This window comes from Ovis canadensis, chromosome 15 (genome assembly GCF_042477335.2).
Source record: "Ovis canadensis isolate MfBH-ARS-UI-01 breed Bighorn chromosome 15, ARS-UI_OviCan_v2, whole genome shotgun sequence".
Lineage (NCBI taxonomy): Eukaryota > Metazoa > Chordata > Mammalia > Artiodactyla > Bovidae > Ovis > Ovis canadensis.
Window position 1 is genome coordinate 51,719,578 of NC_091259.1, and position 25,784 is coordinate 51,745,361.

At 52.5% G+C, this 25,784-nt stretch overlaps 1 protein-coding gene across 17 annotated transcripts in view; it reads left to right on the top strand.

The window, feature by feature from the left end:
- DENND2B (DENN domain containing 2B) overlaps positions 1–22,120 on the top strand; it is a 167,496-nt gene extending 145,376 nt beyond the window's left edge. For 9 of the 17 annotated variants that reach the window (XM_069554462.1, XM_069554466.1, XM_069554461.1 and 6 more), the window contains 16 exons: positions 557–772; positions 1,690–1,786; positions 2,424–2,468; positions 3,458–3,642; positions 4,847–4,956; positions 5,147–5,216; positions 8,115–8,192; positions 8,369–8,485; positions 8,710–8,850; positions 12,370–12,518; positions 16,151–16,328; positions 16,593–16,634; positions 18,181–18,292; positions 19,632–19,871; positions 20,690–20,776; positions 21,324–22,120. In XM_069554462.1, the coding sequence (XP_069410563.1) occupies positions 557–772; positions 1,690–1,786; positions 2,424–2,468; positions 3,458–3,642; positions 4,847–4,956; positions 5,147–5,216; positions 8,115–8,192; positions 8,369–8,485; positions 8,710–8,850; positions 12,370–12,518; positions 16,151–16,328; positions 16,593–16,634; positions 18,181–18,292; positions 19,632–19,871; positions 20,690–20,776; positions 21,324–21,358 (1,902 nt within the window). In that variant the 3' untranslated portion in view covers positions 21,359–22,120. The remainder of the gene's footprint in view (positions 1–556; positions 773–1,689; positions 1,787–2,423; positions 2,469–3,457; positions 3,643–4,846; positions 4,957–5,146; positions 5,217–8,114; positions 8,193–8,368; positions 8,486–8,709; positions 8,851–12,369; positions 12,519–16,150; positions 16,329–16,592; positions 16,635–18,180; positions 18,293–19,631; positions 19,872–20,689; positions 20,777–21,323) is intronic. The other 8 variants (XM_069554473.1, XM_069554477.1, XM_069554472.1 and 5 more) reach the window with 1 other exon arrangement.
- The last annotated feature ends 3,664 nt before the right edge of the window (positions 22,121–25,784 follow it).

The following is a 25,784-nucleotide window of genomic DNA, read 5'->3' on the forward strand; positions in this document are numbered from 1 at the left end:
GAGGAAATTGGGGGAGGGGAAGGAAGGAGGACTTGCTGAAGAGTGATGAGCAGCAATGCCAGATGCAGGTGGCAGGTGGAAGTCATGCCAGGTGTGCAGAGCTGCTCCCTTTTCAGCAGCAGCAATTCCACTCAGAGTAAGGTGCCCTGTGGCGAAGGGCGTCAGTCTAGATGGAGCGAGGCAGAACACAGATCTGAGCCACACCCAGTAATGAGCAGAGTCAGCCTTGTCCCAGAGCTCAGACGGCGCCCACAGCATTCTCACTTGGCCTTCTTTTCCCACTCAGATGACAGCCCAGTTTTCTTTGTCTCTGCTTTCTGTTTTTCTGTCAGAAGTCAAGCTTCCTTTGTGGAAGCAAGTATCTAATCTTGCCCTGACCTGCTGATTAGCAGCTGAGGTCTGAGAAGAGGAAACCCTGGTCAATGGAAATTCCAGGTGGAGTTTGGGGGAAGTCAGGGAGGCCAGCCTGTGGCTCCTGTGTCCAGCTCCCAGCAGACAGGTGCCGGCCACGGCATCCATGCTGAGGCCCTCTCCTCTGTCTCCTGCCCCACGCCAGCTCTCCCTGAAACCCGGCAGCCAGTCCCTGCGCAGCGGGAACTGGTCAGAAAGGAAGAGCCACCGGCTGCCACGGTTACCCAAGAGGCACAGCCATGATGACATGCTGCTGCTGGCTCAGCTGAGCCTGCCATCTTCGCCCTCCAGCCTCAACGAGGACAGCCTTAGCACCACCAGCGAGCTGCTGTCCAGCCGCCGGGCCCGTCGCGTCCCCAAGGTAGCTTCTGCAGGTGGAGCCGGCCGGGACTGGGTGGGTGGGCGGGCAGGCCGGCCGTGGCTCTTTTCTCCCTCCCTCCCTCCCTTCCCTAATCTGCGCCTGCTTCCTTAATTCTCCTTAAATCACTTTTGGGTCCAGGCACTGGCCTTTTCTTTTTCCATCTGGCTAATTCTTTTCTTATCAATAAAGATGCACTGAGTGATTAATATGCTAGCTGGCCCCCAGGGAGTGCTCCACGCCACTGGCTGGATGGAGGCAGTCTTTAGGAGGCTCCTCATTAGTGTGAGCGTGGGGTGTGCAAAGTCTCTGTGTACACAGAAACATCTGCATGCTGTGAGGGACCTAGGACTCAAAGGTGGGTCTTCCTTTCTGTACCACTCTGAGTTGAGAGTTTTCAGCAGTGATTTGCACACACACATAGCCAGCCAGGCCCAGATCCCCAGCCCAGAGCAGCAGGATTTAGCCAAGTGGTATTTTTAGCCTGCAAACAATGCTCTGGTATATTGGGAATTTAGCTCCTTCCTGCCGGGGCCCCAGGTGGTAGCCCAGAGGGGAAAGGCTCAGTCCTTGTTCCTGTTATTGCCTCTGAGCAGCTCTTTGTCTCAGCTGGTTCAGTGACTCCAGAGACCCAGGAGCTCCCATCCTGTCTGGTTTGATCACAGTTCCTTCCTCTGGGGAGCTAAGTGAGGAGACTTGTCTTAGGGGCAAGAGACCACTAAGTGGACAAATAGGTAGAGAGCTACGGCTTGCCCTTGGGACCAGTACAGTAGAGAGACAAGTACTGGGCCCCCGTGCGGGGGAGGGCGGGAGGCTTCTACCAGCAGGGGGACAGATGGTCTCTGTAAATCAGCAGCCTTCTTAGGAGCAGGGGCAGATGGCGTTAGGGTTACCTCACCCTCCCTGTTTTTCTCACCCAGCTTGTCCAAAGAATTAACTCCATCTACAATGCCAAGAGGGGAAAGAAGAGGTTAAAAAAGCTGTCTATGTCCAGCATTGAGACATCATCACTGAGAGGTAGGCCTGGACACCCTAGCTGGCTCATGTTCCTGGGGCCCCTGGACGTTAGAAGTGGGAAGATGCAAGGACTAGTCTCAGTTTCCCCTTCCATGGGCCAACTTACTTCTAGGAGGGTAGAGCCCTGCCAAAAAGTGGCCGCACAGGGGAGGACCAAAGGGAAAAGAAAGCCCTGGGAACAGTTAGTTGAGACTCTGGGCTGTGAGGCCTGAGTAGGGGGAAGGTGGGAGTGGGAATCTGTGTCCGGCCAAAGGAAAAGGCCAGACTTACTGAGCACTGTGGTCTGTTTCCCATTTCGAATCTTGGCCTCCTGGAGGCAGGACCCTTGTGTTCCAGGCCCACAGACCTCTCTGCTGGCTCAGCCTCCAGCTTCGGCCCTCAGCTTCCCCCAGATCAGGACTGGATGGATAGGAGTTTGTGTATAGATTAACACCTGCAGGCTGAGCTCTGAGGGACACTGGCCCTGGGCCATGCAGTGCCTGGCCGGGGGCCCATTGGAGCCCAGATGAGGTCCGTCCCTCATGAGCTGGGCCCGGGGTGAGTGGGGGGAGTAGGGAAGGGAAGGGGTGGGTGCACAGAAGACATTTACCATGGGGCAGCAGCTCAGCCAGCCTGCACTCTGCTCTGACTTTTCCAGATGAAAATAGCGAGAGCGAGAGCGACTCTGATGACAGGTTCAAAGGTGAGACGTGGCTCCTAGAGAGCAGGGACCCCTTCCCAGCCCTGGTGGAAGGGTATCTATCAGCCTTTGCTGTCCCAGCATCCCAAAGTGGCCCAGCTGGGAAGGGTATTGGCAGGCAGGATATGAGGCCAACAGAGCAAGGAGCTCTAGGGGAGTCCATTCCTTCTATCACGGAGCTTGGGCCTGCGAGCTTAAATTCAGACATCTCCCCTTTTCCAAATTTAAGGCTGGTGACCCTGCCCCTCCTTTCATAAGCCATTCATTGTCCATCTAAGTTTGCCTGGTAAGTGTTGTGAGTCTGGAGGGTCAGAGATGTATTCCAGGTTCCTCTTGTGCTTGTGAGAAATGTGCTGAAGTCTGAGGAACCTGGTGCTTGGGAGGCTCTCCCTGAGGCCACTCATCTTCCCTCTCCCTAAAGAGGAGAGCTGCTACCTCCCTGGAAAGTTTCAGGGACCTTCACATTCTAGGGGCCTTGGACAAATCTCTCTTCTTTCTCTACTGAGAAACCCTGCTTAGACCTTCCTAGGTGATTAAGTATCAATATTGGGAGCTCCCTCCTTCTCTTCTCCTTTCATCCCCAGGCATGTGGGCAGGTGGACTTTGGGCCTGGGGACAGGGGGAAGGGTCCCAGTCCACGAAGGTTGCTAGGGGCCCTAGGATGAAGGCTTCGTGGATGTTCGTATATTCTTGCCCTGTTGGCCCAGGGGTGTGTGGGTACCTTGACGCCTCCCTGGGTTTGCCTGGCTCAGGGAGTCTTATTGGTCCCAGCTCGGCCTCCAGAGGCTCTGGGAGGCCCAGACCAGTAGCTCCCTGTGTCAGGGCAGACAGACAGACATCTTGCTCCTGCCAAGTCTCGCCCAGAGCTCGGGGGGTCAGGCTGTCAGGCTAGGCTTCTGCACTTAGAAGTGACCCACTGGGATGGAGCCCTGAGTGTGAGGCGGGGCGGGGGCTGACGCGGGGTCTTGTCCTGATGTGTGGCCCGCCCCCAGCCCACACACAGCGCCTGGTCCACATCCAGTCCATGCTGAAGCGTGCGCCCAGCTACCGGACCCTGGAGCTGGAGCTGCTGGAGTGGCAGGAGCGGGAGCTGTTCGAGTACTTCGTGGTGGTGTCCCTCAAGAAGAAGCCCTCCCGGAACACCTACCTCCCCGAGGTCTCCTACCAGTTTCCCAAGGTGCGACCCCTCCCTCCTTCCTGGCCTCTGCCTTTCCGCCTGGCCCATCCTGTTCCTGCCATAGCGACCCACCTCACTGCCCCAGCCCTGAGTGTGGCTCCCTGGAGCCAGGAGGGAGGAGAAGTGGTGGGTTTGGGCCAGCGAGTATTTGGAAGGATGAGCGCGTAGAGAACAGCCCCTAGTGTGGCTAAAATTAGATCCACGCTGTGTACAGGACTTCAAGGGTCCTGAGGAAGGGCCCCCAGCTACTACTTCTATCTTCCTTCTCTTTTTGAACCACTTTTTGAAGAAGGAAATGGCAACCCACTCCAGTACTCTTGCCTGGAAAATCCCATGGATGGAAGAGCTTGGTAGGCTACAGTCCGTGGGGTCTCAAAGAGTCGGACACGGCTGAGCAACTTCACCTCACCTCATTGAGATACAATTTAATCTGTTAAATTAAAGAGAAACTATTTAATCCACCTGTTTAAAGCATACCATTCAATAACTTTTAGTATATCCACAGTTATCTGACCAATTTTAGAACATTTTCATCACTCCCCAAAGAAACCGTGCACCCATCAGCATCCTCTCTACGTTTCCCCGCCTCCCTGAGCTCTTACCAGTCCTTCCCTGCTCATCCCCAGCCAGCCCAGCTGCCTGGCCTCCTTTCAGTTCCTGTAACACTCAAGCCCTTTGTCTCTGTCATTGCCCGGAATCTTCTTTTTTCCCAGCTCTTCATTTGGTTACTGGCTCTTTCTTATTCTCTGCTCAAACGGTACCTCCTCCAAATCTTTCTAGATACTCTAAAGTAGCCCGCTCCACCCAGTTCTCCCTGTCGCATCACCCTGTTTATTTCCTGTGGCCCCTCTGAGACTGTGTTGTTGGTTACCTCACTCTGCTGGCCAGAATGCACAGGACAGGGACGCCATCCGCTTTGTGGTCTCTTGGTAGTCCAGCACATGGCACAGTGCCAGGTGCCACGTAGAAAGTGCTGGTTTGGCATATATTGAATGAATGAATGAATGATGACTCATCCCACACCCAGACTTCTCTGTAAGAATTGTGAGTGGGGTCAAGGGTGCTGAGAAGCACGCCAGTTGGTAGAACGCCACCTAGGACTCTCAAGGCTGGGGATGGGGGGTATATTTCTCAGCTACCCCCACCACCCCCAGCTTCCATGTCTTCTCTGATCTGTTTCTCCCCATATCCCTCTTCCTTGCAGCTGGACCGACCCACCAAGCAGATGCGGGAGGCAGAGGAGAGGCTCAAGGCCATTCCCCAGTTTTGCTTCCCTGATGCCAAGGACTGGCTCCCTGTGTCAGAGTACAGCAGGTGAGGCCCGACCTGGCAGAATCTCCTCCACCCCTGTCATAGCGGGTGGCTGGCTGGGCCCACTCGAGTCCCAGCCTCTTCTCCTGCAGCAGCCTGGTCCTTCACCCCCTCCCTGGGATGGCAGCCCTTCTTGGGGGCTGTTTCCTGGGTCCTGTGTACTTCCCTGATGCCAGACTTCTCCCTGTTCCAGCGAGACGTTCTCTTTCATGTTGACTGGGGAAGATGGCAGCAGACGCTTTGGCTACTGCAGGCGCTTACTGGTAAGTAGGGCCATTCGGTCCTGAGGGACTGGGCCACAGAGTTTGTATGTGTGTGCTCTTCTTTAACTTGAGCTTGTAGAAACTCTTCTGTTCTGCTGCCTTGTATGGTCCCGGAGGCCACTGTCACACAGACACACACACAGCCCTCCTGGGATGGCAGGACTTAAAGTGGCCACTTTGATCGGGCCTCAGGATCTGAGATATAACCTATAATAAGGGAAGAGATTAGATCACTTTCTACTGGGATGCCATATGTTTTTAGCTCTTCTATACTTTTTCTTTTCATTCATTTTCTTTGGGCTTTTGAGCTCAGATTGTTGATCCTGGGTTGCAGGATCACATCAGCCCAGCAGTGTGTGTGTGGGTGCATCAGACTGGGGTGGAGGACAATATTCCTCACCCCAACCCCTGGCCAGCCCGATGTGTGTCCTGCACTTGATCTGGTAGGACTGGAGGCCGAACAGGGACAGAGCGGTAACTTCCTATGGGATTCTAGGAGAGATGCCTTGAGCTCAAGGAAGGGTTTTAAAAACATAAGACATGTCGTAGAGAAGCACCACCCGGTCCCTCCTCCCATTAGTCCTGGGAAATAGACTGGGGCAAAGAAAGTCCTGTCACACGCTCCCCTGGGGCTCACCAGGGATATTGTTGGCTTGGGCTATTGACAGTGTTTCAAGGTTCCTGGGCCTTAGTGGGAGAAGGGGCAGATGATGGGGATCTTAGGCAAAGGTGGTATATAGCAGGGACCCCAAATGAAGGATTCAGGCTCATTCATTCGTTCATTCAAAAACATGTACCACACACCTACTGAGGGTTAGGCAACATGCTGAAGGTGCATAAAAATGAGTTAGACCTGGATCCTATTTTCAAGGAACTTCAGGGCTTCCCTGGTGGCTCAGATAGTAAAGAATCTGTCTGCAATGCAGGAAGACCGGGTTCGACCCCTGGGTTGGGAAGATCCCCTGGAGAAGGAAATGGCAACCTACTTCAGTTCTGCCTGGAGAATTCCATGGACAGAGGAGCCTGGTGGGGTATAGTCCATGGGGTTGCAAATAGTCGGACATGACTGAGCAACTGAGAGTGCTAGGGTGGGTTAGGTGCTTTAATAGAGAAGGTAGGATTTTCAATGTAGAAGCCTGGACAAGGGGAATGAACTATTATTTGGGATCCATTTTATGTTCCAGGCATGTCATTTTCTTTATTCCTCTTAATACCATGAGGCATTGTTATATCTGTTCTGTAGATTAGGAAACTGAGACTCAGATGTGGAATGACTTGCCCAGGGTCATACAGCCAGTGAGAGCTAGAGCCAGGTTGACTCCAAGCTCTAAAACCCCAAGTCTGGAGCTCCTAGATGACCCCACCGGGTAGTCCAGGGAGAGAAATACTTGGCTATAGAATGCCTGTGAGTGGGGCCAAGGGAACGTGGAGCAGTACAAAGGCCAGGTGCAGAGCCAGGCAGGTTCACCTGGACCTGGAGGGGCCCGTTGCGAAGGCTGCTTTAGCAGGAGCAGAGATGGAGCAGAGTTGCTCCTTTGCAGTGGGCCTGCCGCCCCCAGGGAAGAGCGTGTTTGTCCTGGCGCGCTCAGAGAGGGCCTGGGCTGGGCCCCTGCCAAGGGGGCTGGCACTCACTCGGCATTCCTACAGATTGGACACAACGATTCTAACCCAAATCCCACATACTTGATTTAATCACTTGGGGTTTTAGGGGAGGCGGGGGAGAGGGAAAAAGAGAGGAGTGAGTTTCAGGCCTAATATGGACAAAAACAGATTCTGCCTTCTCTTTAGATCTGTGACGTGTGGCCAGCAGGTTTGGAGACTGAAATAGCCCCATCTGCATTTGCTTAGCGGCCTGCATGAGGGGCCAGCACCTGCTGCTCTGCTCCCTCCCCACCCGGCCTGGCCAGGCCCTCCGGGCCTCTGAGCCAGAAACAGCCACAGAGCCCTGCCAGCCACTGGCTGGAGGAGCCGGCTCCTGTGGACTCCCTCCAGCCTGCACTGGGGGCTCCAGGCCTGGGGAGCTCTTGGCCCACCTCTCCTCCAGCTACCTACCTTTCAGATCCCCCTACAACTCTGTTCTCTGCTCTGTACAGGCCTCTGTCCAGTATCTTTGTGTTTCTTTTCTTTTCTTTCTGTCAGAAGCCAGCTTACTTCAGAGGTAACAGCAAAGAGGTTACACACGCAGAGGCAGAAATAGACTCCTGGTTCCATGACTTCTAAATATCTGACCTTGGGTGATGGTTTACTAATTTTGAACCCAGTTTCCTCATCCATAAAATGGGAATAATAATGCCTAGCTAACAAGTTTTTGGAAAGTTCCAGGCCCAGGACTCAGATACGGTAAACATTCAATAAATAGTAGTTTGCTTGCTTTATCCAGTGTCAGTTTGCTTTTCTAGAATGAGGATGATCCAGAAAGGGAGAGAAGTGCAACTGAGAAAAGGAGTGTGTTGCAGAATGTCTGCGGTGGGGGCAGCAGACCGCCTGGCTCATTCCTAAGAATGTACACAAGCCCCTGTCCTTCCCAGCAGGCTCCTAGGGACTTGGGGATGTAAATCCACAGATCACCCTATAGCCTCTGCCACACCTCTTCGTCTTTGCCAGCCCCCACCGGGGTCCTCTGGGAGGAAGGGCAGAGCCTGTGTAGCACTTGGCAGGAGCCTGGCACCTTGGGCTGGAAGGCCCAGAAGAGGCTGAAGCTGACCCCCAAAGAGTGGCCGCCTTTCCTTTGAGGGCCTGGTTGAGTAGGTGTTCAGAAGAGGCCTGGAGTCTTCTTTCACTAGAAGAGCGATCTTCACTAGAAGAGAGGTGCTTGGTCCTCAGACCCTAAGGAAAAGGAGCCAGGTGCAGTAACCACATGTTCTCTGTGTCTGTGTCTCCCTCCTTGTCCTGGCCCAGCCAAGCGGGAAAGGGCCTCGCTTGCCAGAGGTGTACTGTGTCATCAGCCGCCTTGGCTGCTTCGGCTTGTTTTCCAAGGTAAGAGGGCTCTGGCTTACTTCCTGCCCCCTTCCCCCATCTGACAGCTCCCACAGGAGTATCTACAGGCGGTTTAGATGAGAAAACCACATGTGTGTGTGTGAGAAAGGGTGAGAGATGGCGAGAATGCAAGGGCAAGTGCAGGCGGGCTGTCTGACTCCCTCCCCGTCCACCAGCTCCTGCACGGCAGCGTCTGCGCACGTCACTTCCCACCCTGGGCTGTGGGCAAGCCGAGTCCTCGGGGACAGAGACCCTGGGGGAAGCCAAGTGCCCAGGAACTCCACTCTCAAGAGGTGTTTCCTTTGCCCAGCTACTCACTCTTGGGGTCTGAAGCAAGAAATAGGGAGCACAGCCCTCACAGTGGCCAGGACCTGGGAAGGGTGGGGTGTGAAGCTCCCAGATCCCAGCTTTTGTCCCAGACCAGTCAGATGCCAGAGTGCCCTCTTCTTTGCCCAGGAGGTAGGGAAGGGCAGTGCCCTGACCGCCTTCCTCTTTGGGCTGCTGGCGGTGGGCACAGGTCCTCGATGAGGTGGAGCGCCGGCGTGGGATCTCCGCTGCTCTGGTCTATCCCTTCATGAGAAGTCTCATGGAATCACCCTTCCCCGCCCCAGGGAAGACCATCAAAGTGAAGACCTTCCTGCCAGGGGCTGGCAATGAGGTAGGGATTTCTGCTGCCTCCTCTCTCAGGTCACAGACTGAGGCTGGGGTGGGACCTGCGAGCCCATGGCTCAGGCTCCAGGGTGCGGAACATGGCCCCTGCCTCGCTCAGCACGTTTGCACACCTAACCCACAGGGACTGAGAAAGTGAGTGACGGAACTGTGATTGTCGCTCACCTCTCTGCAACTCCCAGGGCCTCCCCTAACCTGCTCGGACTAAACTGCAGGCCGCCTCTTCTTCACTCATCAGATGTTTATGGAATACGTGCTGTCTCACGGTCAGGGTTCCTGCGGACCTCGGGGCAGAGTCGTACAGTTAGAGCGGGGCACAGTTGAGTGCTTGTGGAGTTCACGGTCAAGTGGAAGAGACCAGTGTTAAAGAAATACTTGCCCATAGAAACAGATAACTCCCCAGAGTGTCAGGTGCCAAGTGACAGGACGGGGGAGAGTGTGTGGCAGGGCGTCTCCTTCAGACTAAGGGCCGGGGGAGGCCTCCTCTCAGGAAGGTGACCTTTGCTTAGGGACCCAGGGTGAGTGGAGTCAAGTGGATGAAGTGAGGAGAGGGAGGCTGAAAGAGAAGGATGTGTGTGGGAAAGGATTATGCCGGGTAGAGGGACAGCACCCAAAGGCAGAAGGTGGGAAACTGTGTATGCTTGTCAAGGAACTGGAGAAGGCCAAGATGGTTGAGAAAGGGAGTGAGCAGGGTGGAGAGACCGCAGGGCCCGGTCACAGTGTGCTGTAGGCCAAATTCAGGGTTTTGGAATGTATCTCAAGCTGGGTTCTAGGATCTGAGATAATGATTTTAAAAGCCCAGTCTGCCTGCTGTGTCGATAGTGGACTGGGATGAAAAGAGGGAGACCGGCTTGGGTATTGTTGCAGGCATATAGGCAAGAGATGAGTGGAGCTTGGATTAAGGTGTGGATGGAAAGATGGAGGAGGAAGATGGATTTGAGATGTACTTTAGAACCAGGATCAATAGCACTTTGCAGTGGCTGGAAATGGGGAATAGTGTTAAGGAAACTTTAAGGCTGATTTGCAGCTTTCTGGCTTGAGCAACAGGGTAGTCAGTGGAGCACCTGAGGGAGGGCAGGTCTGTGAGGAGGAAGAGCTGATTTTGTGCACATTAGCAGAGAGTGTAGACGGGGAGGAGGAGAAAGTCCTGAGGGCCTCCGGCACTTAGAGGACCTGCAGGAGGGCAGCCGCGACAGGAGCCAAGGAAGGGGCCTCTCAGGCAGGAAGGAGAGATGAAATGAGGTCCGGACCAGGTGTGGCGGGCTGCCTTGACAAGACAGAATTCCAGAAACTCAGGTGGTCAGGAGGCCGAGAAGCCTGACTGGACAGAGTTAAGAAGTGGATGGGGTTGAGAAGGGGACATGGCCTGCGGAGATAGCTTTCCAGAAGCTTGGCTGTGGGGAGGAATGGGCAGTGGTTGAACGGTAACGTGGAGCCAGTTTGTTGAAGGTAGTCGTCTGTGTGCTGGTGGGAAGGGCCCAGAGAAGGAGAGAGAGGTTAAGACAGCAGCAGAGGGAGGGGTCAGTGAGACTGGGGGTGGGCAGTGGGCTCTGTAGGGAGACAGGAGAGGGGGTCTTCTCTGGTGTGATGGCAGGAAAGGGCCATGACTTATAGATCCTGGATTCTCATCTGACGGCTTCAGTTTTCTCCAAATGGGAAAGAAGGTCGTCCTCTGAGAGTGAGAGGTGGGTGCTGGGTTTGAGGAGAGGGAGGAATAAATGTATTCATTGTTGTAGGCAGCGAAGAGGGTCTGACCAGAGAAGCACTGGTTTGCTGGGAGTGGCGAGTACTATTCAAGGCCGCTCTTGTGGCATCTTTTCTCCCACCCTCTCTTGAATGGACTTTCTGCTTCATGCATGTGGCCTAGGGGCAGGAACTCTGACCCTGCCCCGAGGGTCCAACAGCAGTACCAGGGAGTCAGTGCTTCAGGACAGGGCCCGGCCCACTCACCAGCCTCCTTTCATATCCATGAACTCTGCTTCCTTTTGCCTCCTTATCTCCTTGAGCAACCAAGTTAAGCATCCTATGCTCTGAGCCACTGCCCCTACCCTGCCCCCACCCCACCCCAGATGGGATGGGTACCCTTCTTCCCAGCCCTCTCGGCTCCTGTGTAGATGTAAGTTACACCTTTCCCCTGGCCTGTCACCAAGCTCATGGGCTGATCGTTCAGGCTCCTTTAGCCCCAGCAGACTATGATCTCCTTGAGGGGTGGTGAGTGAAAGGAAGCCCAGGTCCTCCAAGCTGCCCGTGTGAATGCTCACCACCCTGGAGAGTCCAGACTCTCGGATACCAGGCATGGAGCGCCAACTGCATGCAGGCTCTCAGGAGGGAGGCTTAGGGGAGCCTCGCTGTGACTCCGGGGCAGGAGTGGGAGTAGGAGGTGTGCCGAGGCCTCTGGGGTGGTGGCGGTGTGGGACTCCTTCAGCCTGCATCACTGACATTTCCGGTGCCCCCCGCATCCTGCTAATGCCGAACCTCTGGGACGTCAACGTCGGGTTGGAGAGACAGCGTGGAAACAGACCTCTGAAAAGAGACACATCCTCGGGGCAACCCGTGCCCCTTGTGCTGTTTCCCGGATGACCGCTGAGCTCGGAGTTAGGAGGAACAAATGGGATGATGGCTAAAGCCCTTGGGGGAGAGCTCTGACTCCACAGGGCTGAGAGAGGGAGTTCCTTTTCCCTCCTGGGTCTCTGGAGGCCTGTGTGTCCATGCTGCCCGAACCAGGCGAGGGCCAGGCAGGCCCCGGTGGGAGCCGCTTTGGCCTGGCCCGAGCGCCATCAGCTCCGCCTGCTCGCATTGCCAGGGTCATTGCCACCCTCCACCCTCATGCCCACCCCCAGGGAAGTGCTCTCTGTGCCACATCGCCGACCTTGGGAGTGCTCTTACCGCCCCACTGGAGGGAAGATGGCTGGGTCTGGTCCTAATCAAGGAAAGCCTCTTCCTGGCCAGGCTGTGGAATAGCCAGCCATTTCCCAGTGTTTTCCTTGTTCCTGGCACAGGGATGAGACTCGCTGAAAGAGGCCAGGACAGAGCCTCTGGAAGGAAACAGTTCTTTTGGGAAAGGGAGGGGGCATGGCAACAGGGACACTAGCATTGCCCTTCCAGAGACGGGTGAGGGGTGAGCAGAGCCGCCTAGGGGGCCGTGATCTGCTGTGGGGGTCCATCCGCGTGGGGCTGAGACAGGCAAAAGGTCAGGGAGGACCGTGCGGGGAGACTCCCCCACTCTCCTGGTTTGTAAGAGTGGTCAGCTGTCCTCCTCGCTCCCCAGAGCCTGGCCACCCCCTTCTCCTGGAGCCTCTGACTCATTCGCAATGAGCCCTCCTGCCCGCAGGCTGGGGCCTGAGGACTGCGGAGGAGGAGACTGGGTCTTATTCCATAGCGGGCGGGAGAGTGGAGGCCTCGGGAGAGAGACTGGGGAGGGAAGCGAGTGTCAGGTCGCTTTGTGCGGGACCCGGGAGTGGCACCCACCTGATGGCCTGGACCCCCTTCCCCCGCCGCTCTCCTGCAGGTGTTAGAGCTGCGGCGGCCCACGGACTCCCGGCTGGAGCATGTGGACTTCGAGTGCCTTTTTACCTGCCTCAGCGTGCGTCAGCTCATCCGAATCTTCGCCTCGCTGCTGTTGGAGCGTCGGGTCATTTTTGTGGCAGATAAGCTCAGGTAGGGCCCAGTAGGCGAGATGAAGAAGTGGGGAAGACATATCCACTAACTAATGCAGCATGTGTATGGGTCCTAGTATATGCCAGCCACTGTGTTAGTATGTGGAGTGTGTGTGTGTGGGGGGGTGCGACTGCGCGTGTGGTGAAACAAGGACCAAATGGAGAGCACAGGTTAGCAAACCTGGTCAGAGAGGATGACTGAGGGAGCAGGGCTTACACGCACACAGGGTGGCAGAGATGAGGGCCTGATGGAGGACTTGGCTGGAGGGAAAGACAGACGCTGCTTCTTTTGGAGCAGCCAAGATTATATAGGTACAAACCTGTTTGTGTAGCGAGGTAAGAAAGGAAGGAGACTCCTAGCAGACAGCCACATTTCCCCCGGAGGGGGACACAAGGCTGTCTCTGTGGGATGCTGCGTTTTAAGAGAGTGACGAGCTCTGGGGAGAGCCACCGTGAGAAAGGGGTGAGGGCACTGACTAGGGGTAGTATGAGGAGTGCTGAGCCGTCCAACGAGTGTCACCTGGAGAAGGCAGTTAAATGGAGTGACCCAGGGCGGGCACATGGCGATTTGCTGAGAAGGATGAGGTGAGGGCCTTGAGGGTGCTGGGGAGGAGGGTGCTTGTTGGGAGGCGGGCCAGACTAGGAAAGGGCAAAAGAAGTCCAGGGACCGGAGCTGCCACTGAGGCAGGGGAGCTGGTTGAAGAAGAACCAGAAAAGAGCTGAGTAAATCACACGTCTTGGTCTGAAGTGTTGGCATTTATGGTTTTGGAGGCAGAGGAATTCCAGATGCCAAGATCTGGTTGTGGTCAGGGAGGGGACGGAGGAAATGTCATGGGACATGAGGTGTTCTGGTAGAAGCTGAGTCCTTCTAGGCAGCCAAGGTGGGTTTTGTTTTGTTGTTTTCTTTAAAGATCATCTCAGTCCATTTGGGCTGCTATAAACAAAATACCACAGGCTAGATCTCTTATAAACAATAGAAATTTATTTCTCACGGTTCTGGAGGCTGAAAGTCCAGGATCCAGGTGCCGGCGTGGCCACACTGGTCAGGGCCCTCTCCCTCCTTCATAGCTGCTGGCCTCACATGTGTCCTCCCATGCAGAAGGGAGAGGGTGAGGGATCTCTCAGGGGTCTTTTTTTAACAGCACTGATCCCATTCATGAGGGCTCCACTCTCAGGACCTAAGAACCTCAGATATCACTGGGTGTTAGCGGGGACACAAACATTCAGACCATAGCAAAGGGTATATATAGTGGGTGGGACAAGCAGGGAGAGGATGAGATTTCAGCAACATACTGTGCATTTTTTTGTCATCAGAGGGGGGCAGTAGTTTCTTTAGAGTGGTGGATTAATTTAGTCTTTTAGAGCATTTATTAAGCCATCTGCTATGTGCCATAACATACGCTAGGTGCTGATATGAGGGGCAGAAAACTACCTCCTGGTTTTTCCCCCAGTAAGCCCAAGATCCCTGGGCACTTTCTTCTGCGTGTGAGAGGAGGTCATGAAGGAAGCAGGAGAAATGGCCTCCCGAAGGCTCTCACAGAGTGTTGGGGCAGAAACTTGGGCCCACCCTCAGCCCAGGAGAAGTGAGCAAGAAGAAAAACCAGAGCTTCTGGCTTTTTCAGAGAGCCACATTTAGAAATGAAGACTACCTCCCCCCACCCCGAACCCCGCTTCCCATCACAGCTCTGTGTTTCAGTACACCACAGTTATATGTATGTCCATTAGGCCTTGTGAGGGGACCGAGCCGGCTGCTGGAGCTAGCCAGCTATGGAAGCTCCCTGGGGCCCCGTCTCTGCCTCTCTGCCATCTGTGTTCACTGTCTGCCGGCAAAGCCCTTGCTGCCCATCTGTGCGGCTCTGGCCTGGTCAGGCCTCGATGCCCTTAGCAGAGCCTGGGCCCCGAGGCTTCTTTCCCTGAAGGTTTTGCTCCTTCGCCTCCTCTTCGCCACCGCCCCCCACCCCCAGCCTGGCTCCAGCAGGGCTGTGAATACAGTGATTGTTTCCTGTGGCTGCAGCTGCCTCTGAACACATTCCTGGACTGCTCCTGGAGGAAAATACCCCAGGGTCCTGTTCTGGCCTGGCTTGGTGTTCAAGTCCTGCCAATCCTGGGTCTAGAAAAGATGCCGTCCCTGCTCGGGGTCTGCCTCTGACTGGAGAGGGCAGGGTAGGCAGCCCAGTAAGGGCACACAGGGCTGGAGTCCAGCCAGCTCTTGTTCTGTTGCTCACATTTTAGGTCGTCCACAAGTCCTTGGTCCCTCTGGCCTAGTTCTGATGTCTGTGTTAGTGGGAGGGGGTGTGTGTGTGTGTGTGTGTGCCCGTGCACACACACAAGCTCTGCAGTGATCAAGCCTAAGGGTTGTACAAGCCTTCTGCCTTCCGAGCCCCAGGCCCCATTGGAAGGCATTGTGGAGATCAGTGTTTCCTTTGACCCTGCGATGGCCCTTTTTTAGATCTTTTTCAGGTGGCTCCGCTTGGGGTTCGGGGAGTGCTGTCCCCAAGGAAAACCTCTCAGGGCCAGGATACCTGTGTCTCTGCCTCAGGACCCAGCCGTGTTTTAGTTGTCCCTGGGGTGGCAGGACAGCCAAGCAAGTCACTGGCTGCCAAAAAACTTGTGAACATCCAGAGGTCCTTCTAGAAAAGAGGGTTTGTTTCTGTCATGGATTGGAACCATGTTCTCTGACTGGTGGTCATTAGTCATGAAAGGATGACAATCCCTGTTGGAGCCAGTCAGGTAGAGCCCAGGGCCTTCATAGCTAGTAGGTGGGACCAATAGATGCAGAGAGACAGGGTGGGAAAGGCAGGCTTGAGAAGGACTCTGGGCCACTGTCTCATTGGTGATATGGCCCTGAGGGGCGTGTTCCTGACTCCGCTCCTGACGGGTAGATGGTTCAGGCCAGGTGTGTCTCCTGTGGTTACTGGTGGCCATACTAGCCCTCAGCACTCACTTCTGTGCCTTCTGGCCAGCCCTGTCATACAGTGCTGGAGGCCTGGAGTCCCCTCTAGGCCAAGAGAGGGCTGACCCACTGAGAAGTCTGGCCTCTTTTTGGAGCCTGAGAGGAAAGACAGAAGCGGGTGAGAATGGTGCCAGCCTCACTCAGGCAGCCAGCTTTCTCCAGTTAGGGGAGTAGGGAACGGCAAGCGTGACACTGGACTGGGAGACGGGAAAACTGGCCGTGTCCCTCGTCTGCCACTTCTGACCAGACTGACCCTGGGTTATCAGTGAGCCCAGCTGTAAAATGTGGACTTGATAAGATGACCTCTGTTGGAGCTTCCAGCTTTCACACACTATGAATTTGTAATCATTCTTGCTCAGCTTACCTTTGTATTCCCTGGCCTGAGCTGATCCTCCCAAACTAGGTCAGGCCCACCTGTGTATTTGGGTGGCCCTCTGGGGGGGAGTGTATGTGTGTGTTCAGGTGTTACTATGTACCTGCACAACTGTTCTAGGTATAGCCAACAAGGAGGGCACCACTGCTGGCCCTGTGGCCCTGAGCAAGGGGGATGTAGCGTCTTTGTTGCCCTAGGAGGTTTAACATGAAAGGAGGTCATGAACCTAGCCCAGCAGGCACCAGCTTCCTTTCCCTGAAGGTGCTGGGCCTGGGCTCAGTGTTTTGTCTGTCTGTCTGTCTGCCAGTACCCTGTCCAGCTGCTCCCATGCGGTGGTGGCCTTGCTCTACCCCTTCTCCTGGCAGCACACCTTCATTCCTGTCCTCCCGGCCTCTATGATCGACATCGTCTGCTGCCCCACCCCTTTCCTGGTTGGCCTGCTCTCCAGCTCCCTCCCCAAACTGAAGGAGCTGCCTGTGGAAGAGGTGGGCCATCTGGGGAGCCCGCTGGGGGGAGGATGGGACAGAGGAACAGAAGCGCCCGGGAGGGAAGGGCAGAAGGGGAAGGGGTTGGGGGAGGCTGCTGGGATCTTCTTGTTTGTGTCTCCAGCTCTTCTCCTTGCTCCCTGGGAGGCCTCTCCCTGGCTGGAGTTCTTCCTGTTATCTGACCCTGGGAATCCAGGATATCTGCGCAGGGCATTGCAGGGATTCATATCCTGAATCACTGCCCCTCGTGACTCTTTTTCTCAGGCACTGATGGTGAATCTGGGGTCTGACCGATTCATCCGACAGGTAAGAGCGGGACGTTGCATGGCCTGCCCGAGGGTGGGTGCTTGTTTGATCAGAGCACCTAGCACCATCACGCACATACTCCACCCTCATAGCTGACTGCTGAGCTTTGGGTTCCACGTTCACAGAGCAGACAGTTGAAAAGTGGCTGGAGGATTATCCATGATGCAAAGAATGTGGAGGAATGTAAAGGCTTGTGATGGTTGTCAACTTCAAAAAGTCTCTGTGAGTGGTAGAAATTCTCCTGGGCACATAAAGGAACACAATCTTAATGCCGTAGACTTTGGGAATGTAGTCTGTTACATGCACCACTGACAGAGCTCTATCTCCTGGGTACCAAGCGTCAAGATATGGACACCGAATCAGAGTATAGAGATAGGCATGGCAGCCTAACCTTGTGCCTGAGACGTGTGATTTCCCCGCCCCCCCAGCCAACTGTGCTTCCTACCTGGTGCCAAAGATGGAGGAACTGGGGAGACTTTATCTTGGTGCTGGGGTGGGAACCCCTACTGGTCCTGAGCAGTGAATGCCACCTGCTCCACACTTTTTATCTTTGTGACCCTGGGCACGTTTCTTAAACTCTCTCTATGCCTTAGTTTCTCTTCTTAAAATGAAGTTGACAGGGACTTTTCCTGGTGCTCCAGTGTTAAGACCTCACCTTCCAAGGCAAGGGGTGTGGGTTTGATGCCGGGTGGTCGAGCTAAGATCTCACATGCCTTGTGGCCAAGAAGCCAAACATAAAATAAAAGCAATATTGTAACATGGCTTCCCAGGTGGTGTTTGTGGTAAAGAGCCCACCTGCCAATGCAGGAGACGTAAGAGATGCAGGTTCAGTCCCTGGGTCGGAAAGATCCCCTGGAGGAGGGCACAGCAGTTCACTCCAGTATTCTTGCCTGCGGGATCCCGTGGACAGAGTAGCCTGGTGGGCTGTAGTCCCTAAGGTCACATAGAGTCGGACAAGACCGAAGTGAGGGCTTCCCTCATAGTCTAGTGGTTAAGAATCTGCCTGCTAATGCAGGGGACACGGGTTTGATCTCTGGGTTGGGATGATCCCACATGCTTTGAGGCAGCTATGCCTGTCCACCACAACTACTGAGCCCTTGCTCTAGCGCCTGAGAGATGCAACTGTTGAGCCCATGCGCCACGACTGCGGAAGCTCAAGTGCCCTAGAGCCTGTGCTCTGCACCAAGAGAAGCCGCCACATGAGAGGCCCACGTGCCACAGCTAGAGAGCAGCCCCCACTCTCAACAAGACAATGCCCTCTTGCAGCCCCAAAGACCCAGCACAGCCAATGAATAAACAAAAAAAAGTTAAAAAATAAAAGACTAAAGCGACTGAGCTCACACACAGTATTGTAACAAATTCAATAAAGACTTTAAAAATGGTCCACATCAAAAAAAATCTTTAAAAAAATGAGGTTGGTAAAATTATCAGGGTTATTGGGAGGATGCAATGAGATTATATTATGTAATCAAGCTTATATATTCAAGCTCTTCAGACAGCACTGGCACAAAGTAAGTGCTTACTGTGTGGTTCCCTTCTTCCGCAGATGGATGATGAGGACACGTTGTTACCTAGGAAGTTACAGGCGGCTCTGGAGCAGGCTCTGGAGAGGAAGAACGAACTGATCTCCCAGGACTCAGACAGCGACTCCGATGATGGTGAGTGAGGCCTGCCCCATGCAGTGGTTGTGGGGAGTGGTGCTCTGGTCTTTGATTTCCATTTTCATTCATCCAGCAAGTATCTGCTAGCTTCCATGTTGAGAGCACAATTTCCAACCTCCTGGTTCATGAGCTGGTCCTAGACTTGCTCTACTCTGGGCCTGGGCCTCATGGGGCCTGGACCCTGCTTCTGTGCACCAGACCCACCTGGCTGATGAAACTCAGATATAGGACCTTGGTCTCACTTTAGCCTAGAATTCTCTAGCCCTACTCCTTTGCCGACAAAAGTCCATATAGTCCAAGCTCTGGTTCTTCTAGTAGTCATGTGTGGATGTATGAGAGTTAGACCATAAAGAAGGCTGAGCACTGAACAATTAATGCTTTCAAACTGTTGTGTTGGAGAAGACTCTTGAGAGTCCCTTGGACAGCAAGGAGATCAAACCAGTCAATCCTAAGGGAAATCAACCCTGAATACTCATTGGAAAGACTGATGCTGACGCTGAAGCTTTAGTACTTTGGCCATCCAATGAGAAGAGCCGACTCATTGGAAAAGACCCTGATGCTGGGAAAGATTGAGGGCAGGAAGAGAAGGGGGTGACAGAGAATGAGATGGTTGGATGGTATCACCAAATTGATGGACATAAGTTTGAGCAAACTCTGGGAGATAGCGAAAGACAGGGAAGCCTGGTGTGCTACAGTTCATGGGGTTGCAAAGAGTCAGATGCAACTTAGCAACTGGACAACAACTGCCAGTGTGGTTCAGGGAGTTACGGCTTGATTGGGTCTGAGGGGAGAGGAATAGTATAGTATTTTATCAGAAGGAGTTCAGAAACGTAGATAATATCAGAGCTGCTTCTAGGGTGGCCCAGGCTACAAAGCTCCCCTCTTGCCTCTAATTCTTCTCTTCCTCAGGAAGTTTGGGAAGAAAAACCCAACGACAGCTGGCAACCACAAAGACTCTTCTTGCTGATAGGATGCTAGTTATTCCTCTGTCTCAGGCCTTGCCTTGACCCACTGCAGGAGGTGGAGGGAACTTCTTCCTGTGAAGCCAGGGAAACCACCAGAGGGCAAGGTGTTTTGGTGGGGAGTGGGGCTCTGGTCTCTGATTTCCATTCTCACTCGTTCAGCAAGTATCCGTCAGCTTCCATGTTCAGAGCACAGTTTCTAACCTCCTGGCTCGTGAGCTAGTTACAAGCCTGGGAGCACAAAAGCTAAAGGTCCAAGAACAGATAAGTGGTTCTGGCTGCAGTTTAGTTGAGGAGATGGAGACAAGATCCCCAGGAGGCTGCGGTTGCAGGCTCTGGACCTGAACCTCAAAGGTTTTCTTTTTTTTTTCCAGAATGTAATACCCTCAATGGGCTGGTGTCGGAGGTGTTTATCCGGTTCTTTGTGGAGACTGTTGGGCATTACTCCCTCTTCCTGACCCAGAGCGAGAAGGGGGAGAGGGCCTTTCAACGGGAGGCCTTCCGCAAGTCTGTAGCCTCCAAAAGCATCCGCCGTTTTCTTGAAGTTTTTATGGAGTCTCAGATGTTTGCTGGTTTCATCCAAGACAGGGAGCTGAGAAAGTGCCGGGCAAAGGGTAAGGCCAGAAGAGCCTGGGGTGGGCGGTTCTGAGGGGTATCAGGTCTCCTCCTCTGGCTTTTCTGCTACCAGCAGGCTGAGTAGCCAGGCACAGTGAGCCTCCATCAGTATCAGCCAGGGCAGGCCTCCTAATATCCCTTTTCTTCTAAGAGGGACTGCCAAGGGCACTTTCTCCTCTGCCCCAGAAAGTGCCTTCACTAGGCTGGGCACAGGCTGGAGCCCTGTGGCAAAAGAGTGGGGCTTATCTCCACTTTGCCCCTCTTCACAGGTCCTTATTTAGAGAAAAAGGCCAGATTGTGCCATTTAGGGAGTCCTGAGAATCCAGGGTTGAAGAGAACTGAGCCAGCTCTCTGTCTTAAGTTGGTGGCAGTCTGCACTCAAAGCACAAAGGGTATCTCTGTTATTTCATCAGCTCTGCTCACTCTAGAGCTTTTTCTTCTCATCAGGCCCTTTCTAACCTCAGGATTGTTGTGTCTTCTGTCCACCAGTACTGTCCCTTTAGTGTGACCTTTTGAAACAACATGATAGAGAGTCTAAAAGGAGCTGGAGAAGATGCCCACTTGCGGGCAGCTCTGATACCACGTCACATCCTCACCATAATGCAGCTCAGGCCATCAGCAGTGGACACCAGTGAGGTGTCATTAATGATAGTTTTGATGAGCCGGTCTGAATTCTGACAGGATGCTCCTATAAATTATAATCCCAGGTCTTTGGTTCCCCCCTTTCTGGGATCTGTTCCCTTTGGTCCTCTCAAAAGGAGCCTTCCCTTCCCTTCCTCCAAGGACTGTTCTCTTCCCTGCTGCTCCTCTTCCACAGGCCTCTTTGAGCAGCGAGTGGAGCAGTATTTAGAGGAACTCCCAGACACTGAGCAGAGCGGAATGAACAAGTTTCTCCGTGGTTTGGGTAAGCAGCCTTGTCACTGATGAGACAAGTTCAGCAAGGAAGGGGTGGGGTGGCTGGGGGATCTGTACCCCAAACTACTCTAAATAAACCAGTGACAATGGGAATTTATATTAGGGCTGTACACAGAGCAGGAAATCTGACAGATCTTCACCTCAATCAGGTCTTTTGGGGTGCACTCCTTCCTGAGTGAACATGAGGGTCGTTAGAACCAGTGAGTTTTCCTCATGGCCATAAGGGGAGGGTCTGCGAAGAAGTAGCAGAGTGTCCTTCTCTGAAAAAGCTCCCCTCCCTTCAAAGAGCTCAGCCAACTGAACCATAGAATCATAGCTTGTCTCACTTTAAAGGAAAATTGAGACCAAAGAAGTTAAATGGCTTGCCCAAGGCCGTTCATGATTAATACCAGAGCCTAATTAGAGCTCTAGAGTGTTTTCACTATCATGGTCTAGCTGCAATCTAGTCTCTCTAATCCTCTCCTCTCACTGAGAGTTAGGACTGTTGGAAGCGATGATACTGAAAAATTCTCACTCTCACCTTCTCTGGCCCACAGGCAACAAAATGAAGTTCCTCCACAAGAAGAATTAAGCCCCTTCCCCAGACAGAGTCCAGTGCCTTGCAGAGCCTGGGGAGGGGGCCCAGCCTTGGACCCTTTGGGCTGCTGTGGCCGCTCTGCCTCCACAGACCCCACCCTCCAAGCCAGCCCACCTCTGCCTTCACGACATCCCAGGATACTGTTTGTAAATAATCTGCTGTAAGCTTTCTTATGTTTTTGTAACAAGCAAAGAGAATCTGGTAAATATTTGTATATTCCCAAGGGGCCGGGTGCTTTCCTGCCCTGCCCGAGCATGGATGACGTTTTGCTGGGTGCTGGTGACTGGCCAATTATGTGCAGCTGACTGTCTCAGCCGAACCACTGATCTTCCCCTGGAGGCTCCTGGCCTGCCTGCCTGCCTGCCTGCGGCCCCTGCTGCCAGTCTCGGGCCCTGGAGAGCACATGCTGTCTTGTCATGTATGAGACTTTTTTTTTTTTTTGAGACTTTTTTTTTTTTAATCTTAGAGTTTCTATTTTTTTCTAGTAGTCCCCCTCCCCTAACCGTCTGTTTTGAAAGGCAAAGGCCAATCAATCCCCATTTGCAGCATGGTACCAGGCTCTCGGGCCTGGCTTTCTCTTCTTTCTCCCACCTTTGTGATGGTCAGTGAGTCATGGGAAGCCCACCCTCCAGCTCTGCTAGTGTCCTCCAGGCCCAGCTCCCAGTCAGTGGTGGCCATGATGCGGTACAGGGCATCCCTCCTTCCCACCATCTACGGGTGTTCTCAATAAACAGTGTATAGTTGTTTGGGCCCAGAGCCCCATGTGTTTCTTGGCTTCATTATCTAGAGTTCTCTCTCCAGGGGAACAGGCTGAGGCAGGATGAAACACCTTCATGCAGGGAATTGAGTACTTGATTAAGAGTTTAGCTTTCGTGTGGCTCACTGACCTCCCCGGAAATTGAGTTCTCTGGCCTGAGCTGTGTGGCTGGTCTTGTGTGCGCTCAGTCACTCAGTTGTGTCTGACTCTTTGCAGCCTCATGGACTGTGGTCCTCCAGGCCCCTCTGTTCATGGAATTTTCCAATTACTAGAGTGGGTTGCCATTTCCTCCTCCAGGGGATCTTCCTGACCCATCTCTTGCGTCTCCTGCACTGGTAGACCACTAGTGACTTCACCACTAGTGCCACGTGGGAAGCCCCATAGGACTGGTCTTCAGTTCAGTTCAGTCACTCACTTGTGTTCGACTCTGCAACCCTGTGGACTGCAGCACGCCAGGCTTCCCTGTCCTTCACCAACTCCCAGAGCTTGCTCAAACTCATGTCCATTGAGTTGGTGATGACTGGTCTTAGAAGATGCCTAGTTATTGTTCTAGCTTAGCTTCCCTCTCCAATAGCCAAGTGTTCAGATTCTGGGTGTTTCCACTGATGGAAAGAATGCGTATTGCCTCTTGGTTCCCCTATTAGGTTAATCTTATCATTTTCCTATTCAGTATGAAGCCCTTATGACGTCACTGGGTACCCTAACATTGGTAGAGTCAAGCCCAGCTAAAGACAACCCAGGGCTTGCTTATAGCTTGGGCCCATTGTTTATGGCTCTTCCATGTCACGTTGTGAAGTTTTTTTCCACTGGAACTCTTAAAGGTGTGCATGCAGAAAGTTTTGCTATATTCTTTGGAAAAGCAAGGAGGGAAGTAAGGTGGGGAATATGGGTGGCTTAGGCTTTCTATTCACCCAAGGCCTTCACAGAGACAAGACCTTGAAAATTTCCAGGATGGGGCAATAAGCTGGACCTCTCTTCATTGGTATTGGCTTCGGATCTGGCAGAATTTGAACCATAGTTTTCCTGTCCTTCCACTCTATCCTACTTGTTAAAACAGGAGACCATGCCTTCTGCAGTCCCCTTTCCTCCTTCCCCCCATCTCCAGTGACTCCTGCCCAGGTCCCAGTCTGTGTGTGGTTTGGGGTTGCTGTCTGCCTTATAAAGCGGAGGTTTTGTCTTTTAGGAAGACAGATTGGTCTCTGAAAAAGCCTCTTATGTAGTTGGCTTTGGCATCTTCCAAGAATAGGAGGGCACACTCACTGAGGCCTCATGAGGCTGGTTTTACAGATGACGTAAAAAGAGAAGATAGCAGCTATAACCAGAAAGTCCAGAGTAGGGAGTTGTTACCTTCAGAACTTGTCACTTTTAACTTGGTTTCACAGAAGTGGAGTCCTTACTAAAATAGTAGTTTCCGAAGGTCCTATTTCTTCCCCCTTTCCTCTCCCTCCCTTTTTTAATATGTCTCCAAAGAATCCTCAGATATGTGATCAGATCACAAGATTCAGTTCAGTTCAGTCCCTCAGTCCTGTCCGACTCTTTGCGACCCCATGAATTGCAGCACGCCAGGCCTCCCTGTCCATCACCAACTCCCGGAGTTCACTCAAACTCAGTCCATCGAGTCAGTAATGCCATCCAGCCATCTCATCCTCTGTTGTCCCCTTCTCCTCCTGCCCCCAATCCCTCCCAGCATCAGTCTTTTGCAGTGAGTCAACTCTTCACATGAGGTGGCCAAAGTACTGGAGTTTCAGCTTTAGCATCAGTCCTCCCAAAGAACACCCAGGACTGATCTCCTTTAGAATGGACTGGTTGGATCTCCTTGCAGTCCAAGGGACTCTCAAGAGTCTTCTCCAACACCACAGTTCAAAAGCAGCGATTCTTCAGTGCTCAGCTTTCTTCACAGTCCAACTCTCACATCAATACATGACCACTGGAAAAACCATAGCCTTGACTAGATGGACCTTTGTTGGGCAAAGTAATGTCTCTGCTTTTGAATATGCTATCTAGGTTGGTCATAACTTTCCTTCCAAGGAGTAAGCATCTTTTAATTTCATGGCTGCAATCACCATTTGCGGTGATCTTGGAGCCCCCCAAAATAAAGACTGACACTGTTTCCACTGTTTCCCCAAAGATACATAGGTATAAATGACTATTTCTTAAAACCTGTACCTTTTATGTAGCTTTAAAATATAGTGTTATTTTAACCTTTGGGGTTTCTTCTCACTCCCCAACCTCCTCCTATGGCCACAGCTCTCATCCCAATCTGGGAAACTGATACTGGCACACAAGGGCTTGGAATGGGCTGCAAGGGCCTATACAGTGACTGCTATGGGCAAGGCACAGAGGTCTCATCTGAAAGGTAGAGGAGGGTGTGTCTGGGGGGCCTGGTCTGGGGGTGACAAAAAGTGTTCTGGGTTTCTTTCCAAGTTCTGTTTTCAGATGATCTCTGGACCTCTAAACTGATGGTTCTCAGTCCTAGCAGATCAATACTCCTTTTCTATAGCAAATACTGTAACTCCCCCCATTACTATCCAGAAATGAAATCCATAGATAATATAACCTACCTAAACATATTAACTGTGATACAGTCTTAACTGTAACATAAAAGGGGAGAAATGAAAGTTATTTTGTCATAAAATAACATGTGTTTACATATGTAAATACTTGGGCACAACCATATTAGAAGGTATAATAAAGTCAGATACTTAAACCTGTACATATAATTGCTGTGAATGCAACAGCTACCCATGCAGAAAGTGTTGAATTAGCAACTCAGATACTAGTAAGTAGGTGTTAACTACTGCTAAGAGTTTTCTGAAATGAAGTTTTAGGCAATATTCTGAACCAAATGCACTATGAGTTTCCTGGATTTAAACAATAGTTGGAATCCCAAAACACTGCTAAGCTTATGATAACTACAAAAAACAAAAACAAACATCTTTTTGATTGTGTGAAATGAAATTAGGTGGGTTCTAAGCTAGATTTTGTGTTTTGAACCAACCTATACATTGCATACCAAGGGAACATTTCATGCAAAGATGGGCTCGATAAAGGACAGAAATGGTATGGACCTAACAGAAGCAGAAGATATTAAGAAGAGGTGGCAAGAAGTCACAGAAGAACTGTACAAAAAAGATCTTCACGACCAAGATAATCACGATGGTGTGATCACTCATCTAGAGCCAAGCATCCTGGAATGTGAAGTCAAGTGGGCCTTAGAAAGCATCACTATGAACAAAGCTAGTGGAGGTGATGGAATTCCAGTTGAGCTATTTCAAATCCTGGAAGATGATGCTGTGAAAGTGCTGCACTCAATATGCCAGCAAATTTGGAAAACTCAGCAGTGGCCACAGGACTAGAAAAGGTCAGTTTTCATTCCAATCCCAAAGAAAGGCAATGCCAAAGAATGCTCAAATTACTGCACAATTGCACTCATCTCAAACATGCTAGTAAAGTAATGCTCAAAATTCTCCAAGCCAGGCTTCAGCTATACGTGAACTGTGAACTTCCAGATGTTCAAGCTGCTTTTTGAAAAGGCAGAGGAACCAGAGATCAAATTGCCAACATCTGCTGGATCATATTTCTGCTTTATTGACTATGCCAAAGCCTTTGACTGTGTGGATCACAATAAACTGTGGAAAATTCTTCAAGAGATGGGAATACCAG